This window comes from Kogia breviceps, chromosome 15 (assembly GCF_026419965.1).
Source record: "Kogia breviceps isolate mKogBre1 chromosome 15, mKogBre1 haplotype 1, whole genome shotgun sequence".
Taxonomy (NCBI): Eukaryota; Metazoa; Chordata; class Mammalia; order Artiodactyla; family Physeteridae; genus Kogia; species Kogia breviceps.
Genome location: NC_081324.1, coordinates 82,274,568 through 82,288,227, shown reverse-complemented (window position 1 = coordinate 82,288,227; position 13,660 = coordinate 82,274,568). Strand labels below are relative to the sequence as shown.

The 13,660-nt window shown below is 51.9% G+C and overlaps 1 protein-coding gene across 11 annotated transcripts in view; it reads left to right on the top strand.

Moving 5' to 3' along the window:
* Positions 1-13,660, top strand: part of KDM2B (lysine demethylase 2B) — a 120,985-nt gene that overhangs the window by 44,970 nt on the left and 62,355 nt on the right. For all 11 annotated transcript variants that reach the window (XM_067015635.1, XM_067015633.1, XM_059039546.2 and 8 more), the window contains 3 exons: positions 2,309-2,424; positions 8,104-8,230; positions 10,353-10,834. In XM_067015635.1, the coding sequence (XP_066871736.1) occupies positions 2,309-2,424; positions 8,104-8,230; positions 10,353-10,834 (725 nt within the window). The remainder of the gene's footprint in view (positions 1-2,308; positions 2,425-8,103; positions 8,231-10,352; positions 10,835-13,660) is intronic.

Sequence of the window (13,660 nt, the reverse complement as noted above, 5' to 3'; positions counted from 1 at the left end):
CCCGGGCCCCTGGACGCGGGCTTTCGTAGGCATTCGGTGGGCATGCGAGGAGCGTGGGAAAGGGACCCAGGGATCTTTGTCCCATTCAGGCTTCACCCCACCACGAGCATGTGTTTGAACCCGGCTGTCCTAGGTCCCAGTCTTAGGAAATGTTGCTTAAGTAATGCTGGTGGTGGTAACAGCAATAGTAATAGACAGCGTGGCTCTGCTTGGTAGAAACAAAAAAAAATGTACAGTTGAGAATATCAGCTGAGGCGGAGAGGCTGAAGCAGATGTGGAGACCGGGACTTGTGTTTTTTTCGGCCTCGCCGCGGGGCCTGCAGGATCTTGGTTCCTGGACCAGGGATAGAACTTGTGCCGCCTGCAGTGGAGGCGCGGAGTCTTAACCACTGGATCGCCAGGGAAGTCCCAGAAACCGGGAAACTGGGACTTTAGAGGCGCAGCTGCACTGCTGCACGGGGTGGGGCGGGGCGGGGCAGGGGGCAGGGAGGGGGGCAGGGAGGTGGTGGGAAGGAGCCCAGGTAGCTCCGCAAGGGCACACCTGGCGGGCAAGGGCACACCTGGCGGGCAGAGCGGCGGCCAGAGCTGTGGGCGGGTAACTGCAGAAGCGGGTGACGCAAAGCCCTCGCTCCTGTGCTCCTGGCTGGCGGGTTTCCCCTGAGCACCACCAGCTCTGTCCCACCGATCGTCCCCAGCAGGGGAGGGCCCGCCGCCCAGAGTGTTGACACAGATGCCAGCAGTGACCTCGCAGCCTCCGAGCTCTCTCCCCAGGTGGCAGCCCGGCTCCTGGCAGCCGCGGGGACCCGTGGCTGCCCGTGACTCAGGGCTGGCATGCTGGGCTCGCCGAGGAGAGAGGCTGGAACTGCTCCCGCTTGGCGTGGGCGGGGAGGCCTCTCTACTTTGCTTCGGAGCGACTGAATTAGGCTCAGGGTTGTGGAGAAGGCTTGGGATCGCAGGTTGCCCCTGTCTGTCCCCTTTCCCCTCTGCTGACCCTCTGTCTTTCACTGTGAGTCCCCCTCGGCCTCTGTCTGTCCTTGTCTTCGCCTCTGTCTTCTTGGTTCCCTTTTTGCCTCCCCTCCGTGTTCGCAGGCCTGTCTCCCGGGACTCCCAGGCCTGTGCTAATGAGCCTCTGATGCAGCGGCAGTGCAGCATGGCGGTTAAAAATGGAGCCGCTGTCACTCACCTGCTGTGACGTCATTCAGCAAGTGACTTCCTTCTCGGAGCCTCGGTTTCAGCATCTGTAAATGGGAGTGGGTTATAATGCCACCCCTCCGGTCGCTCTGCACTGTCCAGTGTGGTAGCCAGGAGCCGCATGGAGGACTGGTAGAGCGCTGGACACACGTTCAGTCCATCACTGAAGGAATTAGGCGGCTTGCTTTGTCTCTAGCCTTCATGGACCAAGCGGAGGCCGACTCCCTGGGTTCCAATCCTTATAAGTGACTTCAGTTTTCTGTGCCTCAGTCTTCTCATCCGTAATTTGGGGGTGAATGTCACATGTACCTTGTAGGGATCTTGTGAGGATTAAACGAGAGGAGCCCTGTAAAGCCCTCAGGCCAGTGCCTGGCACAAAGGTAGTCCTCAATTATACTTCTCATGACTGCAGTGCCAGCCTTTGGGCCAGGAGCTCAGGGAGATGAAACAGCCGTGCCCCAAGGTGTTAAGAAGCTGCGGTCGGCAGGAGAGAGACTTGTCAGCAGTTATAGGGGGGCAGCACGGAAGCAGAGCTGATATGGGGACGCAGGTGTCGTGTGGCTGAGGAGACCACCTGGAAGTGGGCCTTGGAGGATTTTGATGGCAGGGGGTGGCTTCGGGCAGAGGAGGCATCCGGGTTCTGGCGGGATGTCATGACTCTTAGTTGTGGCCCCGAGCAATCCTTGACACCTCCTGAGATGGACGGTCTCCGGGATGATGAGGAAAAGGCTTAAGGACATAATGAGTGGCCTGAGTGAGGGGTTTTCAGCTCCCTGGCCTGCAGGGGAGAGGGACGGGGCCTGCCTCTCTGTTGGCTGCTGCAGCCAGGTGCATTGTAACACTTCATCACCAAGGTCTTCAGGACGAGGGGGTTGGTCTGCAGCTGCCCAGGACCGACTGGAGCTAGCCAGGGGTCACTGCCAGCAGCAGTCAGCGGGGCTGCGGGCCTGGGTCCTCGAGGACAGCCAGGAGCTCAGCCCTCGGCATCAGGCAGCCCGAGCGTCCTGCCTCTGGCCCTGGGCGCTCACCTGGGCTTCCTGCGCCCTCCTGCATGTGGGCATGGGGAGGGGCCCCAAAGGGCCAGTGGCTGACCCTCTCTGTGCCCTCCCCACCCCAGGCTGGATCCATGCCGTCTACACCCCCGTAGACTCTCTGGTGTTCGGCGGAAACATTCTGCACAGCTTCAACGTGCCCATGCAGCTGCGGATCTACGAGATCGAGGACAGAACCCGGGTGAGGCGGCTTCCTTTTCTTCGCGTGGCCACACCGGCCCCCGAGCTCTGCCTGGTGCTTGGGGCGCACGGGATGGTCATTCCGAAGTCCTTCCTGGTCCCTTGTCCCTCCTGCTCCCTGCCTCAAGCCGGGTCTCGGTCCTGGTTCTGCAGGGCAGGGGGTGCCCGCGAGAGCCCCACCCAGAGCCCCGGGAGTTTCTGTTCACCTCCAGGCTGGTGACAGCCGAAACCCCCTGTTGAAGAGGAAGTATCTCTTGAGAAAGCACCGTGAGATGTCAGGAACCATGCCGCTTCCTTCTTCCCACGTGTATGAAGGGATGTGAGGGAGTGGGGGGGGATTTCATGGTTGTTGTGGTGGTTTGGAGCAGGGGGGCTGGACCTTGGAAGGTAGGTCAGGTCTTGACCATGTGGGGACCCCAGATGTGATGTAGGACCCCGAGGAAGCCGGTGTCTGTGAGCCCCCCAGGGACTGTCTGGGTTCTGCTTCAATGTCTGCTTGTGGCTCGGGGGGGGGGTGTCCCCTTTTGTCCTTGATGGTTTCTCAGACACTGCATCCCACCCCCAGCCCCATGCCCTAGGAGCAGGGGCCAAGGCTCAGACACCTGACAATGGGCCCTCTGCTGTGCTCTGTTCCATTCCATGAGGTTCCTCTGCAAAGCACTGGCTCTTCCTTGCTGGAACTTGACCCAGCGTCCCCACGCATTTGAGACAGGTCTGAGAGTGGGAAACTGGGGCAAAAAGGGGCGACTTCTTTTCTTTTATAGTTCTTCACATGTTTCTTCTGTCTCTTTTTTTAAAATTGAGATACAATCCACATACACAAAGTGCACACTTCAGTGGCATTGAGCACATTCACAGTGTTGTGTAGCCGTCACTTCTAATTCTAAGACATTCTCATCACCCCAGAAAGAAACCCCATACTCGGTAGCAGTCACACCCCATTCCCCCTTCCCAGCCTCTGGCAGTCACTGGTCTGCTTTCTATCTCTATGGGTTTGCCTGTTCTGGATGTTTTATGTACATGAAATCGTATAAAATGTCCTTTTGGTCTGGCTTCTTTCACTTAACATCGTGTCTTCGAAGTTCATCTGCGTCGTGTACGTCGTGCTGTTTGTCAGTGCTTTGTTCCTTTTTATGGCTTAATCATATTCCATTGTATGCATAGCCCACGCCTGCTCTTCTTGGGCTTTGCCTTGGAGTTGACTTTTTTCCCAGAGAGGGTTGTGTGCCCGGACCCTAAAGAAACATCTCAAAGAAGCAGATGATGCTCTGTGCCCAGCGTTCGTGCCTTTCTTGGTCTTGTTTCCAGGCCTTGGTCTGCATGGAGTCACATACATGAGTCAAAGTCTTAGCCGCTGTGTATGTGTCTGACCTTTTTAATAGCCCCAGTGTTGAGGGACCTCGTCCAAGGGTTTCCTGGGAACCACTTTGAACCATATTCAGTGGGCAGGTAGGTGTTTTAACAAGGTCAAATGCACATTCTCCAGATAGGCCAGTTTGGTGCTGGGATGCCCAGCTCTGCAGAGACTGGGTCTTGCTTTGTGGATTTTTGTGCCTCTCCTTTCTGTTGCCTGCCTACCATCCCTTTCGCGGTCTGGCGGGGAGGCCAATCCCAGCCCTGGTCTGGGGGATGCTGCCCTGTGGCGTTCTAGAAAAAGGCACCATTTGGGTGTGAGCGGTCATCTCATCATCTGGGTCAAGTGTTGTCTGGGACTCTGGCCAACTGTTCTTTGGCCAGCCCTGAAGAATGGGCCAGTTTGTTTGTGAGCAGACAAGTAGGTGTGGGATAGAAAAGGAGAAAAAAGTCAAGCCCACAACTTTCCAGGCAATTCCTGAAAGCCAGAGTCAGGCTGGGAGTTTTAAAGGCTTCAGCAACTCACTTGGCAGCCGTCCCCCTCCCCCAGGGAATCTGGATCATACACCTCAGTGGATTTGGGCCCCATCATTCCGTTAGGAGCCCGGTTCCCCTCCCCCGTCCGCGGGAGGTGGGAGGGAGGGTAATGGAGTAGAACCCCCAGCACGATGCTGAGCTGCCATGGAATATCGCACCCACGTGGAGATGAGTATGGTAGCGCCCCTTCCCCCAAGGCCCACTGTCCCTGTTGTCTCGGTGGGCACCCCATCTGGTTTCCTGAAGCAGGTGGACGGGCGGGGGGCAGGCGGGCAGGCTGGGCGGGAACCAGCGGCAGGCTGTTTAATCTGCTTTGATTTCTGGTCTTTGGAGAGGGCTTGGCTACAAGGCCCAGTTGTTTATGTCTTAGGAGCCAAGGCAGACAAAAGATGCTGGGGAGAGAGCACTGGGAGCCAGATAAAATGCCGGGCTCCTTGTCAGCTCTCTACAACTTAATTCTTTATATTCCTGTGAGCTTTCTTAAGAAGGTTATGGCCATTTAAAAATAGTTTTTCAAGAGTCCCAAAACATGCCTTTGCTTGGAAACCAAATGCTGAGGGTGGGACAGAGGAAACTGTCAGTCTCTAAGCCCCATGGTGTGAGTTTGTTTTAGAAAGAAAATTTGCTTTTGTGGCCCAAGGTGGGGGACCTCTGCACAGAGACCAGGGGAACCCCAATGTTCTCCTATGTGTAGGAAGCCTGTCTTGCTCTCATGATTTGAATTTTTCTGGGCTGCATGATAGGTGACTTTACCCTGCTGCCCATAAGGCAAGCATGCACAGGTGCAGGCATTCTGGGACTGGGGGGATTTTCCTTTCCCAACCCCCTTTTGTAGATTAAATCTTTCCCCTCTCATTCTAAAGATAAGCAGAGGGGTGAAGAGCTACACCAAAGAATGGTTGTGTTGCGTGTTTATTATTTGAAGATAACATCTCGAGAACTCTCACTACATATTTTTAACTCCAGTTAGCTTGATAAGGGATAGGAATGGTCCAATTGATCATTAAACTGCCATCTCTCTTATATTTATCTTTTTTTTTTTTTTTTTTTTCCCCTAATGGCTCTAGTGAAAGCAGCCTTCTCAGGAAAGGTAATGCCAACATGCCCTATTCCCTCTCAGCCAGTGAATCTATTTGGAAATTGCAAATAATTTACCCTTCCTCTCACCTTTCCCCTACCATTGGATTTTTTTTTTCTTCCACTGACTTTTTTTTTTTTTTTTCCAGGAGAAAAACAAATTTTAAGACACTTCCCACCCACCCTGATATTTTAGTTTTTCAAGTCCTTGAGACCTGGGAGTTGTAGATGCACCAAAACATCTTTGGTTCTGATCTCCTGAGGTCACTCGCTCCATGAGGAAGGGCTTAGGCCAGGTGCCACTCATATGGAACTTGGGGAACTCAAACTGACCCCTTGAGACCCGCTGATAGATTGATTACCCACCCCCAGGCTGGGAGCATGGCCTGCTTTCTGACTGCCTTGCCTTTTGGTGAACAACTCAATTTGATGAGGCTCCAAAGCTGTCAACAAATAATGTTGAGCAATCGTGTGTTTAATGTTCCCAGGCATGTGGCTGAAACCTTTTGAAGGCGAAGGGTGGAAGGCGACAACCTGTTTGTAAGTCAATTCTTTGCAAGTTTTGTTCCCTGTGGTGCTCTCTTGGAAAAAAAAAAAAAAAAAAAAAAAAAAGAAAAAGAATTTGAATTCCTTCATCAGCATTTGTTTTCACCCAGCTGGTTTCCCTTGGGTTCAGCAACAATGAGGGGAGACTTATCTTCCTCTCCTGAACTACAGCCAAAAAAAAAAAAATTTTTTTTTTTCCTAACCTAGAAAGATTCTCGGGCGCCATGGTGCCCATCAGGGCAGAGTGGCTCAGATGGTTTCCCAAATTTGAAAAGTCAAAAGCAACTTGAGTGTTTTACCAGTCCAGTCGGGAGATGTGAGTGAGGGTCTGAGAAGAGGCAGGCCTGCCTGTCCTCAGCCTGCTCTGTAGGTTTTGATGATTTGTTTCAAAATTGCTTGGCCCTTGTTCTGGAGTGGGAGTGGGGCTGAGAACTGCCCCCTCCCCAAACTCTCTTCACAGGAGGACAGGGTCTGCCTCAGGCCAAAGAGCCTTTTTCTCCTTTTCAAACTATGGAGGACACTGATCCAGTGACTGAAAAAAGATTAATACTCTCCCAGCGATAAAACTGGGGTTCTCGGGAAAGTAGCTGGAGCCAAGGAAACCGCTAGATGATGTTCCCAACTCCATGCATCCCCCCGAGGAGCTCAAAAGCATGTGGCGGCCAGGATCTCATTCCAAAGCACACTATCCACCAGAGGCAGGGAGGTCAAATGAACCCAGGATGCAGATGGGAGAAGTGAGGCACCCCCAGTGTGGGAAAAAGGCCTCGCAGTTGGAAACTGAGTCAGTGGGGCCTGGGGTGGATGGGGAACTGGAGCTGAGACTCTCAGAGGGCACCTTTTCCAGGTGGACACTGAGAGACGCAGGAAAATAGTATTTTAGGGCAGACGGAGCACATAGGTCAGCTTGTATTCAATTCGCTTTCCTCCCAGATGTAGAATGTTGCCTGTTGGTTGTGAGCAAAGCAAGGTGGGAGAGTGTGCTTCCTTGACATCCAACTCCCTGAGTTCCTGGAGGACAGGAGAGGTGAGGAGGGGTCTCTGGCTCCTGCACAGGTCCCTCAAGGCAGACCCACCCTTGGTGAGAGGGTCCAGGAGTGAGTGTGGACATGTGGGATCCATGTGTAGCCCCGCAGAAGAGGGCCCAGACATGGGAGACAGGGACCACCTCTCACCACCCTTGCCTGCTCGTGATGTAGTTTCTGGAAGGCTCTTCTGTGCCAGGGCCATCATTGGTATTTCTTCCTCCCCATGTCTTGCTGCCATCTCATCGGTGTAGACCCCATGCTGCCACCCATCAGAATCCCCTTGGGGCTGGGCCTTGTCACAGCTCTGATGCACAAAGCTCTCTGCACCTGTACTTCCTCCCCTGTAAGAAACAGCCAAAAGGGGATCTCCAGCTGGACTGCTGCTCCAGACCCAGGGTTGTGTCCCCCAGTGTTAGGATGGTCCAGGGTCACACCAGAAACTTGTGTCAGAGGAAGTCATCTGTGGAGATACAGGCTGGAAGTGCCAGATGTTGTTGGGGAGGAGCAGGAGGTGGACCCCTCTGAGGCCCCACCCCTGTGGTAGGAGAGGCCATGCCCCCTCCATCCTCATTGGCCCGCCTCCTGCAGCCTCCCTCTTTGGGTACTGGATATGCTTGACTGCCTGTCTCTGCAAATGGGTAAGGTTTGGGGTTTGATCGCTGTTTTTCAAGGTGGGAGGGAGGGGTAGTAGAGTCTATGCAAGAATTTTGGAGAACCAGCAAGGAGCCTGTGCCTGTTGTAGCTAGAATCAGGCAGGGGCTCGCATCCACAGGTACCCACACCCTCCGTCAGCAGGTCAGGGGACAACTCTGTTTCTCTGCATCTCACAGAAGCACAAAGTGGACCCCGTATAGCTTTCCCTGTGCAAAGCTCAGGGACCTTTGAAATGATGCTCTTACATAGGCCTCTTCACCCGCTCTTCCTCCTCATTTGTGCATGCTGGTTATCTTGCCCCTTCCAGCACTTCCCTCCAGCCCACCCCCCATTTTTCCTTCCCATCATTTGTGCTCTTGCTAAGATGATGAAAATAACTCCCACCCCCAGGAACTTTGCCCTCCCCCGACCCCAGTGTTGTTCTCTCCCTCCTTTCCCCTCTGCCGTCCAGAAACTGACCTCTGCACCTGGATCTTTGCTTTCAGGTGCAACCCAAATTCCGTTACCCCTTCTACTATGAGATGTGCTGGTATGTCTTGGAGAGATACGTGTACTGTGTGACCCAGCGGTCCTACCTCACTCAGGAATACCAGAGAGAATCAATGCTTATTGGTGAGTGAGCCTTGCAGTCCGGCCGCCTCGGCGGCTCAGCTGGGGCAGGAATAATTTTTTTCAGTGGGGCTTTGGGAGTCCTGGGTTCTGGGAATTCTTTTGAGCCTGAGTGTCAGCAGATTCCTAGAGACCCTTGAGGAGGGGATGGGAAGCCATCCTTGTCAGTTTCCCACTTAGAATACAGAGTCCAAGAGAAGGAAATTGTGACCCCAACAGAGTCATCTTGGGGGCCCCAAGGTCTTGCTGGTTGACTATGCAGATGTGGGGTGGGGCCAGTCCTGGGCATGGTTGCTGAGACAGGCTCCCTACAGAGCAAAGAATCCTGGTTCTTTTTTTTAATCCCTCCCTGGCCACCAGCTGATTCTTTTTTTCTCCCTGTGTTGGGGGTTAGGTTTTTGTCTATATAGAAGCAGGTCTAAGAGATGCAGCCAGTCCCTCAAAACCTAGGCCAGCTGTAAGCCAGAGGGAGGGGTGACCAGGGCTGGGGATGCAAGCTTGGCAGAGCAGTGGGTGGTTTTGACAGAAGCAGGGAGAGAGCGTTTATAAGCTACAGCTGCAACGCCCTGCCCTGCTGCCATTACTTAAAGGGACATCATCCCCCCAGAATGGCTCAGTCCTTGAGTCTTGACTCACAGGCACCCACCCTAAAGTTGCATCTAGCTGTGACAGCCCCAAAGAGCAATCTGTAGGAAGAACATGCTTCTTCCCCTCTGCCTCTGCGCTGTTACTGCCGAAGGGTTTTCCTGGATGCTAGAGTCACTGTGCCTCATTCACTGCATCTATCTCATCATGGGATAGAAAAACGTGACCGGTCTGTCTCCGTTAGGGTCTGCACGATTTCTCCTGCAATCTCCAAGAGTTTTAGATTCTTTTTTTTTTTTTTTCTCACTGTAAGCCTCTTCCTTCCTTCCCTTGACTCCCCTCCAGACTTTAGGGGTTTCAGGGCAGACGTGATGGGGAAATGTTTCTCCCGGGGTCTTTACTGGGGAGTACCTCCTGGAAATTCAGTTCTGTTGGCTGGGGTGGAGTGGGGTGGGGGTGGTTCTCTTGTGAGTTTCATTCCTGTTAGATGATTCAAGCACTGAAAAATTCCAAAATCCTACAGACTGCCCTTCTGAAGTTTCCAGCCGGTAGGATATGGGAAATGACTGTGAAGTAGTGTGATAACCTCTGTTGTTGCAGTAGCTACACGTTCCTGTGGGGACCAGAGGCTTGATTTTGTGGCAGTCCCCGGGACCAGGCAACCGAGGGTCACTTCTCTCATTTGGAAATTTAGGGCCATAGAAGAAAGTTCCCGATTTCATTCCCGATTCCAGGCTTGAGAGGAAATGTTGAGGCAATGCTTGGGTCATTGGTGCCCACTTTTTTCTTAAATTTTCTTGCCACTGTTTCCCCCTGCCTCTCCAGTCCATCTGCCAAAGGGAAGGGGGGACGTTCGGGAGACACCTCACTTTTTTGAGTGCTAGTTGTGTGCCAGGAACTGTGCTCTGTGATACTTTATTTAATCCTCACTACAAGTCTTCAGGGGAAGTATTCTTTGCCTATATTTTGAAACAGCGTTCTTGGGATATAGTTTATATATCATACAGTTCACCCATTTCATGTGTACCATTCAGTGGTTTTTAGTCTATTCCCAGGGTTGTGCAAACATCAGCACAGTCAATTTTTAGAACATTTTCATCATCCCAGAAGGAACTCTGTACCCTTGAGCTACCACCTCCTCTCACCCCACGCCCATGCCCTCAGCCCTAAGCAACCACTCATCTACTTTCATTCTCTATAGATTTCCTCCTGTTCTGGACATTTCATATAAATGGAATCATATAATATGTGCTCTTTTTGCCTTATTTTTACACGCTGAAAGGTACAATGCCAGGTGTGTTCAGAGAGGTGAGGCAACCTGTCAGGGTACACACGGCTGGGGAAAAGCAGAGCTCTGACCGACCCCAGCCTTTCTAGAGCCTGAGGGAAGCAGAGGCCATTAGAATTTTCAAAAGAGCTCGGTCTGCAGGGTAAAGGGGAGGGGTAGTGCGTGGGGGTCCCGGTTACTTCCAACAGGGAGTTTGGGGTGTTCATCTCAGTCTTTCTTGTGACATTCTTCCCCCGCCTCCCCACCCCGTAGATGCCCCAAGAAAGCCCAGCATAGACGGCTTCTCATCTGATTCCTGGCTGGAGATGGAGGAGGAGTCCTGTGAGCAGCAGCCCCAGGAGGAGGAGAAGGAGGAGGAGGGGGAGGAAGAGGAGGAGGGTGCAGATAAGATGCCCAAAGCTCCCACCGATGGCCCTGCCTCGCCCACCAGCACCCCCTCCGAGGACCAGGAGGCCCCCGGGAAGAAGCCCAAAGCCCCTGCCATGCGGTTCCTCAAAAGGACTTTGTCAAATGAGTCAGAAGACAGTGTGAAGTCCGCCATGGTGCCCATAGACTACCCCAAGACGCCCACCGGCTCTCCCGCCACCGAGGTCTCTGCCAAATGGACCCACCTCACCGAGTTTGAGCTGAAGGGCCTGAAAGCTCTGGTGGAGAAACTCGAATCCCTCCCGGAGAACAAGAAGTGTGTTCCTGACGGCATCGAGGACCCTCAGGCACTCCTGGAGGGTGTGAAGGTGGGCAGCGGGTCACCTCGGGCTGGGCAGCTGAGGAGGGCTGGGCAGGTTCTGTTTAACAAGCAGGTTCTTGAGGGCAGCTCAGCTCCGGGGGGCTTGGTGCAGACTGTCCTGGGGGTATGTCCATGTGTGGAGAGGGGCCTTTGGTCTAAGCAAGCCCATCTGGGGTGTCCCAGCAGAGGCCACTGTTGAGACTAGCAGGGGGATCTCATGGTGGCAGCTGGCTCTGCAGTTGACAGTGAACTTTCTCTCAGGACTTGTTGAAAATCTGAGGCTTCGCGGGAAGTAGGCGTTACCGCCTGCAGCGCACCCGTGGTGCTGTTGTTGGGCCTGGGGACAGACTCCTCCGTCCTGGCCAGGAAGACTTGCTGCTCTGGGCTGGCCTCCCCTGGAGCATGCTTCTGTTTCGTGTGAGCAGGTTGTACATCCTGATTGTCTTCTAGGTGGCCAGTTAAGGGCCACCTGGCCACCCAGGATTCAGAGGTCTCCAAGTAGAGCCTAATTATTGAGCAAACTCATTGAGCACCAGCTGTGTTGGCTATGGGGGAACGGGAAGCAGGCAGATAAAGAGATCAGGAGGGAATTCCCTGGTGGTCCAGTGGTTAGGAATCGGTGCTTTCACTGCTGTGGCCCGGGTTCAATTCCTGGTTGAGAACTAAGATCCTGCAAGCCGTGCAGTGCGGCCAAAAACGAACAAACAAAAAAGAAATTAGGAGACAGGGAATTGAGTGCCACAGTGTGTACCCAGGGCATGGGAGTAGTGTGAGGGGACACTTATTGGCCACACCAGGGGCCAGGGCTCTGGGGTAGTTATGCAGTGGGAATTTGAGTTGGGCCTTGTAGACTGCGTAGGAGTCCTCCAGATGGGGAAGGCTGTTCTAGGCAGAGTGCAAACGTGCAGTGTATTTAAGAAACAGGAAATACATTGGGAGGCCTTGTCTTGTGGTAATCATAACATTTGTTGAAAGCTTACCACCTGCCAGGTACCAGTACTAGGGAAGTGGTAGGTACCCGTATTATCTGCACTTAACCGATGATGAAGTAGACTCAGGGAGGTTAAGGGACATGCCTGAGGTGACAGAGCAGGTAGATAGTAGGGCTGGGATGAAGCCTCCAGAGTGCCTGTGTGGATATCACTACTTGGAACTGCCTCCTGTCTCAGCATTGGTAAGGCTTTTTGATGTGAGGCCTCAGAGACATTTGGGCTTCCTTCTCCAATGTCTGATTCTCAAGTGAATCCAGCTGCCCGCTGCAGTTGGAAACTGAATTTGTCTCTTTGATGGCTGCAGACTCAACCGAGGACTTAATTGGTTCATTTGTATATTTGTTTGTTTAGAAACATTGTGTCAGGCCCTGGAATCTAGAAATATTAAGACTGTTCTCCTGTCCTTGAGGTGCTCAGTGATCAGGCACTGAACTCTTAGGGTCTAGTGGAGGGGAGACCTGGGGCCCAATCAGGTTGCTTAACAGGTACCACCAGCAAAGGGAACTGGTATACAGGATCTTTAATCCAGGTTATGTCTTACTTTATATAGCAGGTGTACCCCCTATAGGTGCCACAAAATTAAAATCTTATAACTCTGGGAAATTGCCAGGTAAAAGAACTAACTCTGTGGTGAATGTCCCGACAAAACAAATCTTTACTTTCAAATAGGTCTTTTTCATTGACTGTTTTGGAGGTTGCCGACCTCTCTTGAGAGTTTTGTGAAAATATGCCTATACACACAAAATTTTTTTTTTTTTTTTTATACACACACAATTTTGTGTGCAATATCAGGGGGTCTTGGACTCCTGAGCCTATTCCTGGACCTCAGAATAAGAACCTCTAATCCTGTGGAACGGAGTTTTTGGGTTTCCTAAAGGCAATATTGGGTTTCCTAAAGGAAACCTTAGACTTCTGTCATGTGGCTGCTTTTTTCTTCTGAGATCCTATAAAGTGAAAGCAAGCTATTTTCACCAATAATAAAATCACTAATAGCATTAAGGTTCCAAAATGTTGTAAATGAGTTTAAAAAAAATCATTCATCTGAAGAGGAAATGTTGTTCTGTGCTTGTGAAGAGCCTTTTTTTACTTTGTTATGTTTATGTGCAGTGTTCCTGGTTGGTCAGATTTCTTTCTAGGGATAGGACTCAGACCCTTGTGTCCCTCACCTGTACCCACTGATCGACCTCTGAGACTGGATTCAGCCTAGGCCCCGTGATGGTGTGAAGGAGGCCTGGGGTTAGGGGCTTAGACAAATTTCAAGGATCTCAGTCTCCATCCTCCCCAACCGCCACCATGGGGTTCAGTGGCAGCTCATGATAATATGTGGTAATGAATCTCAATTGCTGTCTGTTGTTGTAGATCTTTTTCATATATGAACTCATTTAAACCTCCTAGCAATCCTCTATGGTACTTTTGTTACCCCCATTTTACAGATGAGAAAATTGAGGTACAGATAGGTTAAGTAACTTGCCCAAGGCCACACACATCGGCTCGATGGGGGAGTCCATGCACTCACACACTAGACTGCTTTTTTGGCTGCTATAGAGAAAGTGATTTTCTCTCTTCTCAGAGGCGACTCTGAATTTAGGGGGAAGGTAATAAGGTGACTGTTTGGACTTCCTTTATAGAACAAGCAACAGATTTGTTTGGTCCTGGTTCAAAAGTTGTAAACTGGCAGTCTCAGGGCCAAAGCCAGCCTTAGGCATTGCATTTGGCCTGTATAGTATTGAACATATTTTTGTAATTACTTGCTAACTTTAAAAAATCAGGAGAATAAATTAAAGAAAAGTCAAGAAAGTTATATAAAGCATACTGGCTATCCTGGCTCATGTTCCTGATAG